Raw genomic sequence first — 17,687 nt, forward strand, 5'->3', positions numbered from 1 at the left:
AGTTTCCCTCATACTCGTCATCAGGGGTTCCTTCTTCATCCTCAGAGCCCACATTTGCTCTTGAGGCCACGTCCTCATCATTTGGATCTTGAGCATCTTGAAGAGGGCGAGGTTGACGTGTGCTTCGAGTCTCCACCATTTTTGTTTCGTTGTAATGTATGATCTACTTTCAGACGCTTCCTTCAGCTCTCAATGAAAGCACCAAAATGTTGACCGAGGTTTTCGACAACTAATATAATAATAGTAGTTAAGAGAGCTATAGGGAATTAAGAGAGAGATTTTTACGTGGTTAGGGCGTTAATGAGCCTTAGTCCACGAGTCTGTGTATTTATGATAGTATTTATTAGAGAGAATGTTCTTGGTGGATTTTTCCTCTTCTAGTTCTTATGAAACCTAGAATTCTCGACCCCCGCTTTAATGAGTTTGGGGGGTATTTATAGAGTTTTTGTGGGGTGATCCCTAGAATTGAGGTACATGTCAATCTGTAATTATCAGTAAAGCCACACATTCTCAATGAATATATTATAGGAAATGCATGGTCTAATCCCTAGGCTTTGTAGGGGTTTTATGGATGTAGTCCTTTATCCTTTTTGACTGAAGTGAGTCCTCATAAAGTAGCCGTCACTAGGCTCATTAATCATAGCATAGTAGCTGCAGAGAGGGGGTTGTGTCATCAGACTTTAAGACATATGGCAGTTTCAATACGCCTCCTCCCATGCGGCATTAAATGCGAGATGACTGTTCAGATAGGATTTGACACCTCCCGGAGAAGCTTTGTTGCAGCCTTGCTCTCCGGGAGCATGTGAGACTTACATGCCTTCTCCAAGAGGCAAGTCTAAAGCTGATCCCTTTGGTTAAAGAGACTTAGCTGATTTATTTAACGCTAAACCCTTTCCATCTACGTGTCATCATCCGGTTGGTCCACGTATTTTGGGCAAAATCAGGGGCAACACATTATATTGTATGTTGTGAGCTAATTTTTAAGGTTTCAAATAATTTAGTGTTGATCGGATTTTAACTTGCTATAAGTATATACATTCACTAACTTTTTGTTATTATAATTTATTATCAATGCATGCTTAGTGGAGTTTGAATATCTTAGATATTCATTTGTAGTGAAGTAGGTTCTGTGATATATTATACTACAGTCAGATGAGTGTAATAATATGCATGGCAGTTGAGTTTGAATATCTTAAATATCCAATCATAGCGAAGTAGGTTCTGCGAAAACATGTACTGCGGTTAGATGGGTGGATAAATTTTGTATTGTTAATGTTATTTTGTTTGTTTTTTATTGTTTTACTTGTTTTATTTGTTATTTTATATATTTTTAAAAAATTTGGGAACGTTCAATTACATGCGTTATGCTACCAAAATTTCTGTAGAATTAAGATAAATTTTACTAAAAATAAATAAATATTAAAGGAAAAGTACATAGCACAAATAAGTAATTAATTACTAGCTAGTTGTAAGAAATTAGGTGACATAACACAAATAATTATATACACATTTATATAATTTAATCATCATATTCTATATAATTATTTATGTCTAACTATATAAAAGCTACAATTAGTAAAACTCTAATAGTATTTGAAAAAAGGTACATTTGACAAGGAATCACTTTTTACCTCATTTTGTTTTGAAACAAAAATATGCACAAATCATAATCAACATGACTCTCATCAGTATAACCAAAAGCAGGAAAATAATAAGAAAACAAAAGAGCATATTTCCTTTTTATTTTCTAGAAAATTCGGCAGCATAACGACTATATTTTGAATCAACCCAAAAATTATAACCTGCATAAATATTTGTACAAAAATATATTTGGCACTAAGTGCCCCAGAAAAGTCCAGAAAAATATGCAGATTAAGTTTTTAATTTTTCAAATAATTTACAAATCATAAAAATTGGAATATGGATAATGTTTTTCAACACATAAAATCAAGTCCAATAATCAAGTTGAGTTCTCACCTCTCTCAAGTTGTTAAACGTTGTCCAAAAAGATGATCCTAAGCTCTCAAGTCCCGAGCTCTAATTGTTTAGTCCAATCTTAGATATCGCTTTCACTGAAGTTTGAAAGTCCTTATCCGTACAAACGTCCGCACAGGGACTTCGGGGTAAAATGTTATCCCAAATTTCTATCCACGTGACGTGGCATGTCCATATAGGCAAGATTGATGCAACATGGAGTACATCTTGTCAATAAGAAGCTCAAGTCACCATGCACAATGTACCAGTTGACGAAGAGTCCAAATACTTAATCAGGACAAAGAGACAACGAATTGGCCAACCAAAGGGGTCTCGCCGAATCACCACTGGCCAGCCCTAGTGCCAACATAGGCTGGCCAGCCTCCAGCAAAGGGTAGCCCGGCCAGTCTCTCTTCTGGTAGGCACTTTTGGTGCCTCTACACCTTTCAACCTAAACAACACTTTTAGTTACGAATTGGCCTCAAACAACCCACAAAAATAGGGGTTTAACTTCAGTTATTTACCTATTCTTTAGGTATAATTAATAAGTTATTTTGTTATTTATTTAATGTGTAATAAATAGGTGATATCTCCTCATTTTAAGGGATATCAACCTACTATCTCTTGTAACCTCTCTCCTATATAAAGAGCACTAAACTAAACCTAAAGGCTCTAAACCTTAAATTCTGATTCCTAAGTTCTCATCCTTAAGCTATTGAGTTCAAGCACTCAAAATCCTAGCTCACCCTCTCTCCTACACGCCATTAGAAATGTAGTAGAGACTAAGTCTCCCTCATCTCTCTTCTTTAAGATTTGCCTCATATTCTCACTATTTTAATACAAAGAGAGCCACTCTAAAACACACAACACTTGTGATCTGTGTTGTATTATCTCTCATATCAATACAACCAAAACGGGAGTAGGTCATTACTTGCTAACTAAGGAGGTCGAACCTCTACAAAAAAATATACCATTGGTTGGCCCTTTTTATTTACTTGTTCTAATTGTTTACACTTTTTGATTTTGATCATATATATGACTTCAGTATTGGTTGGCCAAATTTGAGATCAACGGGTTTATTTAAATATACCACATAACAAAGATCTGACAAAAGATTTTGTAGGTAACTTTTTTGAAAGCCTAAAAAGAGTTTTACCAGTAAATATTTTTCTCTTTATCACATAAGAAATTGTTCTTGCTCATGTGTTAAGATTTATACAAGAACTTTATATACACTTTATTTATCCTAGTAGCCCACACTACTCCTTGTATGTGGTGGATCGATCTGGAAGACTACGGTGTGAGATTTATTGGATCCAACTTACGAGAAGTTTCAAGAATACTCTGATACCCATTAAGGGGTATTTATTTCTTTCATCAAATTTATATTTTAGATTTAATGTATATACATCTAGAGATCCTTAGAACTATGGTACAATGATATTCAGAAAATTATTATTCCATTGCGTACCTGAGTTAGTACCATAAAACCAATAGCGGTACGATGATAATCAGAAAATATTATTCTACTGTGTACTAGATTTAGTTCCACAAAACCAACAAGCGCACCAAGCTATACGTCAACCTAGGCACTGGGTGCTCTTTGGGGGGTTTCTCGGGGCTTGTTTTGATACTTATATGGCATTTGAGATTGCAAATGAGGTCTCCTACCCCATTTTTTACCAAAATAAGAAGAATGCCCATAGTAGAATTTGTATTTGAGGACCGAAAACATGCGAACCAAGTTGCATGTCAACTTGGGTGCAGGGCCTAGTGCCCATGTCAACCAAGGTGGTGGGGCCCTATTTTGGCTCTCAAAGAATCTTGTTTGCCCCCCGAGATCTCTTGTATTTTCGTTATTTTTTAAAACAAAAAACATGCTCGGAACACTTTCGATGAAAACACTTGGAACTGGCTCAGTTTCACAAAATGTTAACCTTGGCGCTTGGTTCCAATATTTCCCATCATATGCTTACGTTTGATTCCTAGAAACACTAGTATCTCAATTATTGGTGAAAACAGAGAATATGCCTGGAAGACTTCTCGGGAGAATGTTTAGAAATGGCTCAAGTTGACAATATGTCAACCTGGGCACTAGACTAAGCACCAGATCAACATGGGCGTTGGGTCCCAGTTCTGGTTCCTAGATGGCTCCTTTTGTTTCCCGAAAGCACCAAAATGTTAATTGTTGACGAGAACGGAGAATATGCTCAAAAGATTTTCATCTGAACTATTGTTGGAAATGGGCCAGGTTGACAATATGTCAACCTGGTCGCTAGGTCCCAGTTTCGGTCTCCAGGTTGATCTGTTTCTATTCCAAAAGTACTTGATTCCACGTTTTTTATGGATACAAAGAAAATGCTCGGGATACTTCGTCAATATTATGGTTGGAAGCGCATTAGGTGCATCACCAAATGGCCTGGGGCCCGGGTGCCCCAAACAGAAAGTGTTATGATTCTGATTTTGATGCCTCTAACATGTTCGTGTCAGGTCTTATTCATGTCTAAGTAAAAAGGTTTGAGCTATTTGCACTAAGACTGATTTAAAAGCAAAAAGTATTGAAAATAAAAAGGCATGCATTCCAACACAACATCCATAAAGTGACGATAAAAAGCCAATTTTAGTGTATTGAGAACAAGAAGAGATTAATGAGGTCGAAAGGAATATAAAATGGACACCATGGACATGGATGCTTAGACTATATTTTTTCAAAAGGGAGACATTTATAAAGGTCAATAAAATTCAAATGGTTGGACGTCCAGAGTTGGTTAGTATTTTAGATTAGTGTTGTAAATAAGGGTAGAACTTTCGACACATTACAAGCCCGGAAGGCACGGGCACAATTAGGCATGAAAAATATGGACTTGGGTACAACACAATACAATACTATAAATTGGCACAACACCGCATGGAAAGTATGTAATTAAGCACGACACGGCACGAAAGGCACAACACGTAAGTATAAATAGACTAGCTCAAAAGACACAACATGCAACAAACCCAAAAAGCACGACACGAAATATTAAAACAGCTGATAATTTAATAATAATATGTACTTGTCAATTATAAACAAGTTAAAATAATAATAAAACTTAAATATAACACTAAATATTGTAATTCTATAATTTTTGGAGTTTTTTCATTTTTACACTTTAAACAGTTTTTTTTTTTTTTTTTTTTTTTTTTTTTTGCATTTTTACGAAATTCTACATAGAAACCCTTATTGCAACTAGCGCTGCAACCTAAATTGCAACAAAAAAATTATATAAAAACCCTTATTGTAACTAGCGCTGCAACCACTTTAGAAACCCAAACTGTAAATTTCAAAAAAGAAAAGTTAGAAAAATAGTATATGGGGTAATTCCCCTTAAAATTATTAAAAGTATAATTTAAATTTTATATTAATTTATTTATAGTGTGATAAAAATTTGAGATTTTATAAGTAATATTTAAATTTTAATAATTTAATTATTTTTTTATATGATTATCTATAAAATATTGTTGAAAAATTATATGAATATAATTGAAACTATAAAATATACATATAGTTAAGTAATTAACTTATTAAAATAATAATAAAACTTAAATATAACACTGAATATTGTAATTCTATAATTAAAATTATTAAAAGTATAATTTAAAATTTATATTAATTTATTTATAGTGTGATAAAAATTTGAGATTTTATAAGTAAATATTTAAATTTTAATAATTTAATTATTTTTTTTATATGATTATCTATAAAATATTGTTAAAAAATTATATGAATATAATTGAAACTATTAAATATGCATATAGTTACGTAATTAACTTATTAATTATAAAATATATATATATATATATATATATATAAAGTAAAGCATGAATTTAAGTATGGATATGAAATCGATCTAGCTTGTTTAAGAAAAACAGATCACCACAAACAAAGCACAACACGAATTCGAACACGATACAAAAATATTGGACCTTTTCTTTAAAAATAGTCGCACTAGGACGTTTTTCTAAGGCACAACATAGCACGACTCATTTTGTAAAGGGGAATTACCCCATATACTGTTTTTTTTTTTTTTAACTACAGTAGAACTTCTATTTAAGAATACTTTATTCAAGAATAACCTCTAATTTGTTATAAAAAAATCAAGTCCCAATTTGGGTCAGTTATAAATAAGAATAACCTCTAAATTGTAATTAGTTAAACATTTTCTAAGTCCCGTATTAACAAAGTATACCTCTATATAAGAATAATTATATCTTTATAAAATATATACATATATTTTGTAAATTTATTTACATAAAATTAATAATTTTATTCCAAATTGTAATATATGTATTAACATTATATTTACTTTAAAACAATTCTATTATAATATAGTATTAATAATTATTTATTGTTATTATTGTTACATTGATATTTTTTAGTATTTTAATTTTTTTTTCTAGTGTATCTCTATTTAGTTATAACCTCTCAATTAGAATATAATTTACTTAGTCCCAAGTGTATTCTTGAATAGAGGTTCTACTGTATATATAAAGTAAAGCATGAATTTAAGTATGGATATGAAAACCATCTAGCTTGTTTAGGAAAAACAGATCACCACAAACAAAGCACAACACGAATTCGAACACGATACAAAAATATTGGACCTGCTCTTTAAAAATAGTCGCACTAGGACGTTTTTCTAAGGCACAACATAGCACGACTTATTTTGTAAAGGGGAATTACCCCATATACTGTTTTTTTTTTTAACTAGTATTTTAATTAATTTACGGTTTGTGTTTCTAAAGTGGTTGTAACGCTAGTTGCAATAGGAGTTTCTATATAGAATTCTGTAAAAATACACAAAAAAAAAAAAAAAAAAAAAAAAAAAAATACTATTTTAAAGTCTAAAAATGAAAAAATATAAATCAAGTTCAGGACGCCCAATTTAAATGCACTATTTCATATGTATGACATTGACTTATCATATAAATTGTTTAGCTACGTTAGTGGAACGAGACAATTGTTTCAATATTAAATTTCACAACCTATCCCGCAAGTAAATGCATCAAACTTACATTCTGGTGCAGTTAAGCTTGTATTAAGATTTTATAATTGAACAAAAGTTATAAATACGAAATTAGACGTCTATGATATTATTATTAATTACCATGTTAAGGCTCGAGTAATAATCATCTGCTTCATGCTGAAGAATTTATTTCAATAAATGACATATTATCCTTCAAAAATAAATATTAACAAAAACAAAACAAAATGAGTTTATTAGAGATGAAAATATAGAAGGAACCATATTAACAATATATAGGCCACCAAAATGAATCTTCATATTTCCTTCCCAGGGGCCTGGTATGTACTGGCTAGGCAACGACCTGAAGCCAAATGTAGGTTCATTTTACTCTTAGCTTGACAGAGGTATTATCAGGGAAGATGTGAATCATCTAAATGAATTTTCAAGACAATGTGACAAATTTGGTTGGAATGTACATGAAATGATGATGCTCAAACATTATTCTGAACTCCAATTAATTGTTACAATTGGACGCAGCTTCCTTGATGATATTCATCCAAGCTTTCTGCACCTGCGAGTCAAATTCCAAATATATTAAATGTCTAAACAGTGTTCTAATTCATGAGAATGTCAGTATACTGCTACATCCACATTTTAGTGACATGACATGACCCCCACAATTTGATATTATTTTCAAAACTTTCCTATAAACTTTCCTAATATCAGAAGTTCTGTTACCTCTTTTTCCCATTCGCATCTCATAGTGATGATTATGAGAAGTACGGTTTGAACAATGGTTCCACCAAGCATTCCGGCCCATATTCCCTGCTCATGGAAACTCAAGGGAATTTATGTAGAGAACTCGTAATAATTGGATAACCCATTCAGAACTGTTGGCTTTTAGCATTAGTTTCATGTTCATTTTTATTGGAAAGACTCCACAGAAAGAGGCAACCATGCATACCATAATACCCAACGACAGATACCACCCGAAAAATACACCAAGTGGTACCCCCACAAGGTAGTAGCTACCCATGTTTACGAAAGCAGCTTTTGATTGCCAACCAGATCCCACAGCAACCCCTGGAATTCACAAATACAAGGCCCTAAATCCCTACATGAGACTATATTTCAGATTTTGCAAATTAAACTAGTGTAATAATGATATGTACTTTCTGACCTGAGAGAACTGGCTGAATACAATTGAAAAGAATGGAGAAGACCAACATGATTGCTAACTCATTGACCATTTTAATAACAGGAAGAGTTGACATAAAGATCATGGCCAGCTTTTCATGGAGTAGCACGACTATTAAACAAAACCCAAGTCCCACGCATATGGAAGTAAATACTGAAATCATTGTGGCAAACTTTGCACCTTTTGCATTTCCTGCACCAAGCTCATTTGCCACCCGCACCCTAACTCGGTGAAAAAATATGATCCAGTAAACTCAACCAAATTCACAAGGTATAAGGACTATTGTTCCTTTTTTATTATACTCTTGATATATAGGTTTCCTAAATGATCTACCGAAAAAGGACAATAAACAAGAAAGCAAAATTTGCTAGTTCTTAAGATGACATTTGAACAAAATACAGGTTGGGCCAAAAAAGGACAATGTCGAACTGAATTTGAATTATATTTCTCCCATGGGAGAAAGACCAAGGGAAGCGATGCTGCGTATTTGTGTGTATGGTTTCTCCTATAAAAGTCTAAGAAGATTAAAAAGGGGAGAAACATCAATTGAGCGAATGACTGATGTTCGTGCATCCATGTGGTACCGCTTCATGATTGTTAGTAAAAATTGGAGTGGTCCACCCTTCATTTGAAAATCTTGAAGAGCTTCAACAGCCCGGTTAACCAATGATAGTACTTCATGCACAAAATGAAAGATAGAAACGTACAAGTAAGTGAAACTTACCCTGTTGCAGCCAAAAATCCAAGAGGAATCATAGACTCCCAACCATAAATTGTTACACTACATAAAAACAGAGGAGGTGCATTAGAGTACTAATTTAAAAAAATATAGTTAAGGACAAGGTTGTGAATTTGAACGAACCAGATTGAAAGGGCATCGACTGCAATGTGAGTGTTTTGGAAATAACCAGATACAATGACCAACATCCTGTAATAGAAATTCTCCAACCTGACATATTACAAACACTTTGCTTACATTTCATCCACCATAAGAGAATATGAGTAAAAGAGATTGAGAGATAGAGCAAACACATACGAGAGCATGATCCCAGAAGCCAAAGAGAGCTTAATAAAGTCCCAGAGCCCAACAAAAGCTTGACTTGATAAACCAGTCCATGTTTCAGGGCAACCTCCATAAACAGTGTATCCAAGCATTCCCAAGACCGAGAGCCACCAGGCAAAGTCAATAGTCAAAGCAGCGCCAACAAGACCTACCCTCATCTTATACACAAAAACCCAACTTAAAATAACATGAAGCCCTAGAACGCCACCGGAAATCCAAGCAATCGGAGCCATCTTCAGCTGGCTCTGCAAGAATCTCTGCAACGAAAACTGAAACGGAAAGCTCAGATGAAACGGAATAAGCCATTTAGCCACCAGACCAGTCTTCTCCGCAACCGCCTCGGTCTGACCGATGAGCTTCATGATCGGAGCTGGAAATATAAACATGGGCACTAATAAAACCGAACTTATAAAGAGCACAATCCAAGAACGTTGCATGTAAATTCCCATCATATGGTACTTTTTCCCTCCATAAGCCTGTCCACAAAGAGTCTCGAGCGCGCTCGCCATGCCTAACTAAATAAAACAAAACTCCCATTCCCGTGGCGATAATCGATCAGTTCCAGAATTAAGAACAAATATATGCACACCAACAGACGGGTAAACGCGTAGTAACATACTGATGAGTGAAGATTACCAGGAATCCGAATGTGATGCCGACGATGACGGTGGTAACGATGGAGATGGCAGCGAGATCCACGTCACTGAAGTGTCCGGCGAATGATTGGGTAACTATAGTGACGGAGAACATGGCAAGGCGGCTGAAGATGGAGGGTCCAGCTATTTGCCATATCTTTTTTGATTCCAGCCATGTTCGTGTAACCAGATACTCACTTCGTGGTTCTTGCTGGTACTTAAGCAAAGGGACTTCTTCTTCTTCTATCATTTTCTAAGTTTGATGACCCCCTTGACTCGCCGAACAGAGAAGTGAGCTCCCGCTATTAACATTTCTAAAAGGGAAATTTTATTTACTATTCATAAAAAAAAAAAAAAAAAAAAAAAAAGTCTCATTTACAAAGATTACTTTCCTAATAAATTTATACCATTTTATTCTAATAATTATACATTATATCCAAAAAAAAACCCTTCTCATTTATTTTATTTCAAAAACTTAAAAAACCTAAAAAAGTTTTTTCTCTCTCTACGTCTCTCTCATCATCCCATCCAAAAGGAGCCACCACCTTCTCCCTCTATTTCTTCCTCTAGATCCCTCTCATCCGCCCAAAGATCTCGCCGCCCTCAACTCGCCCGGTCCTCTGTGGATGCCCAAATGTCTGTCATGGAAGCATCCTCGGTCTCCGGTCATCCATGGAAGCCCGTCAAAGACCCAAAACGTCCCACCACAAAGTTCAGAGGTCAGAGCTCGTGACTTAATGGGTAAGTGTTTTATAAAATATTTTTTTAAAATAATTATAAAAGTATACTCTATTTTCAGTAGATTTATATAGTGTTGTTTTTATTTATTTAGTTTTGATGTATTCTTCGTTGAAATCGTGAGATCTAGTTTTCTTGAGTATTCAGTGTGTGCGTAATTTTCTCGATGCTTTATCGATACATTCTCGATCCAAATATCTTAAGGTCAGGGAAGACATTTATCGACAGTTTTTCAATATGTTCTCGATAAGTTATCGATAGTTCAAGTTTTAAAAAAAAGCTTGGAATTTAGTTATTATTGATTAATTATCAACGTGTTTTCGATAGATTATCGATATGAGTGGGGATTTTTTTTTTTGTCGTTATTGTTAACGCGGATTTTCGTTAACCAAATTTGAGCCTCACAATATTGATTTCACACAGAAAAAATTAAAGCTATCAAAATAAAGAATATGAACACATGGTTTTTTATGTGGTTTTGCAGTTAAAATTCTGCATTATCCACGAGTCAATCTTATTCAAATTTCGGAGTATTTTTCAGGGCCTCTTTCATATGAATTTTTTCGTCCCTTTTTTAAATTTTTCTGCCACTATATATAATTACATAGTGGGCCGTTAATTACAAAGTTGACCGAAATAATTTTACAGCAATCATCCCTAAAATTGTGGGATTTGATTACATATTATGTAGTGTAAATGCGGTTTATGATTTGAAAACCGTATAGTTGTGATTCAACAGCTTTTATTGGGTTAACACTATCATGTATTAAACACGTCTTTAACTGTTGAATCTGGAGATGTCTCGACAGAAACTTGATTATAGTGATCTCAATAGCGAGCTAGGGCCATTCTTCCTTCCGAGGTCAACAATGTATGTCTTGTGTCGATTGCGGTTATTTATGAAGAGGTCATTCTAACTCGCTAGGGTTGTAAGCCTCGCTCCTGTTAGTTGGATGAAGCTATAGGAAGTCTTCTCATAGCGAGATGGTCATCTCGCTTACTTGCTCTTCGAGCCAATCCGACTTTTACAATTAGTTTGTTCATTGCAAGCTAAGGACTTTTATAGTTGGTATGTGTCACTTTCTTCGGTGCTTCGCTATTCATATTCAGCGACATATGGTTTCTCGCTAATACACTAAGTACCAGTTGGTACATTGATTCCTCGCCTAAGACCTTACAATCAGCGGGTTACAAATATACTCTGATACTTACGTAAGTAATGAGTTATTCCATAAAAAGATATTGCACCGATTCTCATTCCCTTAATCTTGACACGTGTCCTCCATCCGAATTTCGAGTATAACAACTGCCTCTTAAAAATTTCTTTTTTAGTAAAAAGAGCTTTTTAATAATTATAGAGGGCATTTTTGTCAAGATCTTTTCTTGGAAAAATGCATCCTTCAACTCTGGCGGTTGTACAATTTCGAGAGTCATTATGAATCGTCTCTTCATATTTTGCACAACTTCCAACCGTTAGATTTCTTAATATTTGGCTTTCTTGTCACTGGACTTCGTGTATAAAAGGGCGGCTCAAGCTTGTCATTTTTCACAAACCTTCTGGCTCTTTAGTGAGATCCATTTTCATAATGGATCATTTCTTTCCTGCCAAAATGTCCCTTCTGAGTTCAGAAGTTCATTCTTTCAAACTCATAATACCTAGATGCTCCAACCATTTTCCATGTATTCCTACAGACTTCAAGCCTCAATCGGAGCTGGAAACGATGGGTTCCAAGGCTGAGGAGCTTCCAACCAATCCAAACTATGGGAACCCCATAGCCTGCCATGGGCAATCCTCACAAGTGATCATAGATCTTGTGGGCGATTTAAAAGGTCCACCCCAGGCTGATAAAGAATTCCAGAGGAAGGTTGGCATGGTTGCAGATGAATTTGGGAAGGAAGCTAGCTTGGTTTCTATCAGAGAATCCGACCAACCCAAGACCCAAACCTGCGCCAGAAGATCTTTGTACCAACCTCTTTCTGGGATCGAGGAATTTCCTGAGGCTGGGAAAAAGATCTCGGCTTCAGGAAATGGGATCTTGTGATGATGAGGGGAATGAGGTCTGTGCAGAGATTAAGGCTCTCTACATGTAGCCGGTCTTTCTCAAGCTATGTGTAGTCGGTGTTTCTCTGAGCTACGTGTAGATGGTCTTTTTCAAGCTATGTGCAGACGGTCTTTCTCGAGTTCATCGGCTTCCCCTCTCATCCTTGGTTTAGGAAGATGACTTAATGGTTTGCCCCTAGTGGCATTTTTGTAAAGACAAAGTTGTAACTGGTTTTAGGTTTTTCCTTATCTTAAATGTCTTGTACTGTTTTCATTTGAACTTAATACAATTGTGTTTGCTTGCATTTTTATTCACAATGTAAACAACTATATTTTGATTAAATATACATTACTTTTGGGTTTCTCCATTGCAGTAATCTACCAAACTTTTTGATTTTCGAGCAGTTGTCAATTCTGCCTCGCTATAGCAGTTATAATCTGCCTTAAGAAAACTTAAATACACTTTAAGGATTTTATCACTTTGTATATTTTTAATTTGCTCGTATAAATAGTTATATGATCTATCCATTTTCTAGATTTAAGTACTTTTATCAAGGCATCGTGATGTCTCGTTTTGTACTTTCCTAGCTCGTGAGAACCGGTAGCATTCAGTTTTATACGTGAGTTATAACTTTTGATTTTCCTTTCCTGTCGGATAGGTTATAAATCAAAAATTATAGTTGTTTAATTCTTTCTTTGTGAAAAAGTTTTGATCAAGATGTTATAACGATTCGACCCCTCTCTCGTCAAAAAAGTTTGGTCAGAGAGTTATAACAGTTTGACTCCACTTTTGTCAAAGAAGTTTAGTCGAGAACCTTTGAATTTCAAAAAAAAAAAAATTGAAATGATGGGTTTGCATTATACAATGTATTTCCAGATAAATTCTGGTTAATCATACATAAATGCCCCTTAAGTAATTTTTAAAGAAGGAAACTTTGTAATTACTTAATATAAATGATTCTCTTTATTCATAGCTGAAGTTTAAAGTTTACATCAGTAATGCGAGTTACATCATTTATTTATTGGTAGTAGGGTCCTAAATGTTCTACGTTCCAGTAGTTCTTTATTAGCGAGCCATCAAGTCGAGCCAATTTATAAACTTCGACTCCAACTACTGCTTCGATGACATATGGACCCTCCCAATTCGGGTTGAACACTTCAGTAGATGCGTCTCTTGTATTTGTAAAGACTCGTCTTAGCACCAAGTCTCCAACATTGAATAGTCTTTTCTTGACTTTCTTGTTGAAGTATCTTGTAACTCGGTGTTGGTATGCGGAGTTGGTGATTTGCGACAGTTCGTTTTTCCTCAAGAAGATCAAAGGACAATTTTAAAAGTTCCTGGTTTTCTACTTGATTATAAATCTCTCTTATGTGAGTCGATATGTTCACTTCAACAGGCAGCATTGCTTCCGAGCCAAATGCTAGCGAGAAAGGAGTGTGTCCCGTAGCTGTCTTCTCGGTAATTCTGTGGGCCCAAAGCACCTGAGATAGCTCGTCAACCCATCTGCCTTTGGCAGCGTCTAGCTGTTGGGTTCCATTTCAATGTAATCCATTTTATTCAATATCAATAAAGAAACAGAAGTATTTTTCATTCATTTGTATGTTTTGGTTCATCTTATCAATTGTTTGTCTACTTGATTTATAAATTCATCCAAACCCTTTTCACATACTTGATCCTGTTTATTGTGTTGTCAACACAGTGGAAAGTAAACATGACTATGTGATTAAAGATTCCTAGATTTATCAGAACACTGGAGTTTTATTGATATGACAATCTACAACAAAGTTTACTTGCATTTGGAGAAATGCTATGCTCTTTCCAGAGCATTGGTTAAAGTAAAGCTTGGGTTGGATGCATGGAGTATGCATCAGAAGGGACCGATATTGAACTTTGACATAGATTTATTAAACTTACCGTAATATCTATTCAAGTCAATATCACCTAGTTGATCCTAGATCAAACGATCTTAATCCTGATATGATTAGGTTCAATCTCAAGAGTGTTACTCGTGTTCTTTGATTTGTTAGTTAAGCCTACTTTTGGGTTAGGGTGATACGTACATTTTGGGAACACGGTAGTGCAATTGAGTGGGAGCGCTAACATAAATATGGAATCTATAGCTTCTATCTGGAAAATAGAAAGTAAAGGATGATTTCCTTCGAGCTTGACCAAATGAAAATTGAAAAACCCTGTTTTTGCAAATGTCAGTTGTATATAAGAAAATATAAAAACTGTAAGCGTTTGCAGCAGCAGAAAGTAATTCTACTACAGCAAAACTGAACACACAGAATATAAAATATTTGCAGAAAAATAAATAACTTGACACAAGAGATTTATACGTGGTATCAGTGTTCTCTCGAACACTCCTAGTCCACGGGGCCACGCCCAGAGAATGAAATCAATTAATAAAGTATCAAAATTACAAAGACAATTGACTTAAACAAGTTTAGACTCCCTCTAAAGTATTGCCGCAATCCTTTGTAATCCACTTTATGAATCTGACTTCTTGAAACACCTTCAAGCCCGAACTCCCTTCGTCTTTGAAGTGCGAGTGCTTACTTCCTCCCGAAGTAAGGCCTCAACAAGTCTTCTCCCGAAGACCAAGTGCTTACTTCCTCCCGAAGTAAGGCTTTATCAAGTCTTCTCCCGAAGACCAATCTCTTGTTCAGTCAAGTAGTTCTTCACAACCTCTAGGACAGAGTAAGAACAGAAATAGAACAACTAGAACCTAGATGAACAACTAGGCTCTCACAAAACAAAGAAACACTCTCTTCTCTCAGAAGATAAATGCAAAAAATGAATAATGGAAGAGGTAATTCGAATGGTTGCTCTCTAGGCTCTATTTATAGAACATAGAAACCAAAGAGGCAACCACAAGTTCGAATCTACAGCTGTACAAGAACTTTCCTAAAGAAACACGATCTGCTACATCAGATTCGGTTGTTGACGCAGCAGATCTGACCAGAAACAGGAAACTTGCTAAAATCGGGTCCGATCTTCTATCAATGCTTGATTCCTGCCAAAAACAGATTAGATATTCTGATTGTATCAAGATACAATCAAAATCAATAAGGAAAAGTCAATAATCAAAGTTTCCCTAAAAAAGACAACTTTCCAAAAGAGAATTCCTTCTTTTGAGAAGTTTTTCAACAAAGGAAAGTTCAGCTAAAAGTGCAACTTTCCAAACAAGGAAAAGGGTAACTACAATCCGAATTTATAAGGTAAGAAATCGAATATGAATGCTCAACAATCTTACCATAAATGGAAAAATTATTTTGTCAACTAACTTGCCAAAAAAGGACTTTACAATCTCCCCCTTTGGCACTTTAGATGAACAAAATAATTTTTAACACAAAGTACCTGCAAGTTAAAGTTAGCAAGAGCAAATAACAACTCCCCCTGAGTAACACACTCGAAATTGTAAAACAACAAAACAACATGCTAACTTTTAATCCAAATAAGTTCACAAGTACCAAACACAACTCCCCCTGGAAAAAGGGTCCAGAGTTGATAAAAATAAATTGAATGCTCAATAAAATGCACATTAATTAAAAAATATTTTGACAACTAAATTGCCAAAAAAAAGACCTAACAATCTCCCCCTTTGGCACTTTAGATAATCAAAATATTATTAATTAACAAACACCTACAAAACAAAGTTAGCGAAACAAACATAAAATCTCCCCCTGAGAAGCACAACATTAAACCAAAATAAAAAGCTAACTTTGACCAAAGACGAACACAAACACAAACACAAACACAAACCTCAACTCCCCCTAGACAGTTGAGTATACAATTAAAAACCCAATTACTCCCCCTTTTTGTTTATCTATAAGAGCCAAAGACAAAAAGAAATGAAAATATAGAAATATGTCCAACAAAAACAAAAAGAAAGAAAACTTATGCCCTATAAAGCTTGATCAATGAGGACAGCTGCTTGGACATCTCTTGTTGAACCTCCTCCATGGCAGCAAGACGATTGGAGCAGCAAGAAGAGCATTTGAGGGGGCTTGTTCGGATTCCACTATTTTCCTTGGATGCCCTAGGTTCTTAGTTGAAGCAATGAATTTCTAAAAGTAAGAATGAGAAACAAAGAAGCAAGAACACAAAAAATAGGGATCGGGTAGCTAGGTTATAAAAAACAAAGGAAGTTGGTTTATATTATCATGTGAGAGAGGATCAAAAGAGGAAACCAACTTAAAAAGATAAACTACCAGCCCAAGAACACAAAAGGAAACCGCCCATTCTCTTGCAACTCCTTTCCTTTTTTTTTAAAAAAAAAAACAAAAGGAAACTAGAATTACCAACAATATTTCCAAAAATAAGTCAATCTTTCAAGATTAAAGACACATTACCATATAAAAGATCAATCTTTAAATGGAAACATATCAAAAATAAATCAAGGAAGAATAAATATTGATACTTACCAATTAAGCACAAAATTTCCTTAGCCCATGAATCAAGTCACACGCCTCCCTCTCCTTTTTATTTTTAAGAAACCGAAAATAAAATAAAATGTGTACAATACATATATGAAATTCTAAACAAGCAATGTAATCAAATATCATTGAAAATTGACAAAATAAAATACATGTTATGCTTTTAAAGAAAATAACTAATTAGTATCTCAGGAACAAATCATACTTAATTGATGTTGAGGAAAAAGATATGCATGTTACTAAAGATTGTGAACAAGGATTATCAATTTAATTTAGTAGAGGAGATGTAACGCCCTAATGCTAAGGCACGCTACAGTGCTTTTTCAATTATTGTGCAATCTTTTCTAATCAAAGAAATTTCTCGAAAAACGTGACAAATTAAAACTTTTGCATTAAATACTAAACTTTGTAATATAATAATATATTTACAAATTCAGGGATCCCGTTTTAAAACTTTGTAAAATTTACTTTTCAAAATATACATTCCAAAATACACAAATTTACTGGTCGCACAGCGACTTTCAAAATACAACTCCCAGATGTCCCGAGACCGAACACTCCAGGTCGCGCTGCATGACATGTACAATCTCAC

General features: G+C 34.7%; 1 protein-coding gene across 2 annotated transcripts; it reads right to left on the minus strand.

Moving 5' to 3' along the window:
• Positions 1 to 7,140: 7,140 nt before the first annotated feature.
• On the minus strand, positions 7,141 to 10,233 carry LOC115712910 (protein DETOXIFICATION 27). Of its 2 annotated transcripts, XM_030641338.2 has the most exons (9): positions 9,878 to 10,233; positions 9,215 to 9,756; positions 9,041 to 9,127; positions 8,903 to 8,959; positions 8,161 to 8,399; positions 7,945 to 8,063; positions 7,719 to 7,805; positions 7,457 to 7,551; positions 7,141 to 7,341 (listed from the first exon to the last, which is right to left on the minus strand). In XM_030641338.2, exons 1-8 carry the CDS (start codon positions 10,124 to 10,126, stop codon positions 7,495 to 7,497), a joined length of 1,437 nt encoding a protein of 478 aa, XP_030497198.2. In that variant the 5' UTR covers positions 10,127 to 10,233; the 3' UTR covers positions 7,141 to 7,341; positions 7,457 to 7,494. The 2 variants fall into 2 exon arrangements, with proteins under 2 accessions (XP_030497198.2, XP_030497206.2); XM_030641346.2 differs by having other exon boundaries at positions 7,141 to 7,551; positions 9,215 to 9,771; positions 9,878 to 10,014.
• Positions 10,234 to 17,687: the final 7,454 nt, after the last annotated feature.

This window comes from Cannabis sativa, chromosome X, assembly GCF_029168945.1.
Source record: "Cannabis sativa cultivar Pink pepper isolate KNU-18-1 chromosome X, ASM2916894v1, whole genome shotgun sequence".
NCBI classification, from domain to species: Eukaryota; Viridiplantae; Streptophyta; class Magnoliopsida; order Rosales; family Cannabaceae; genus Cannabis; species Cannabis sativa.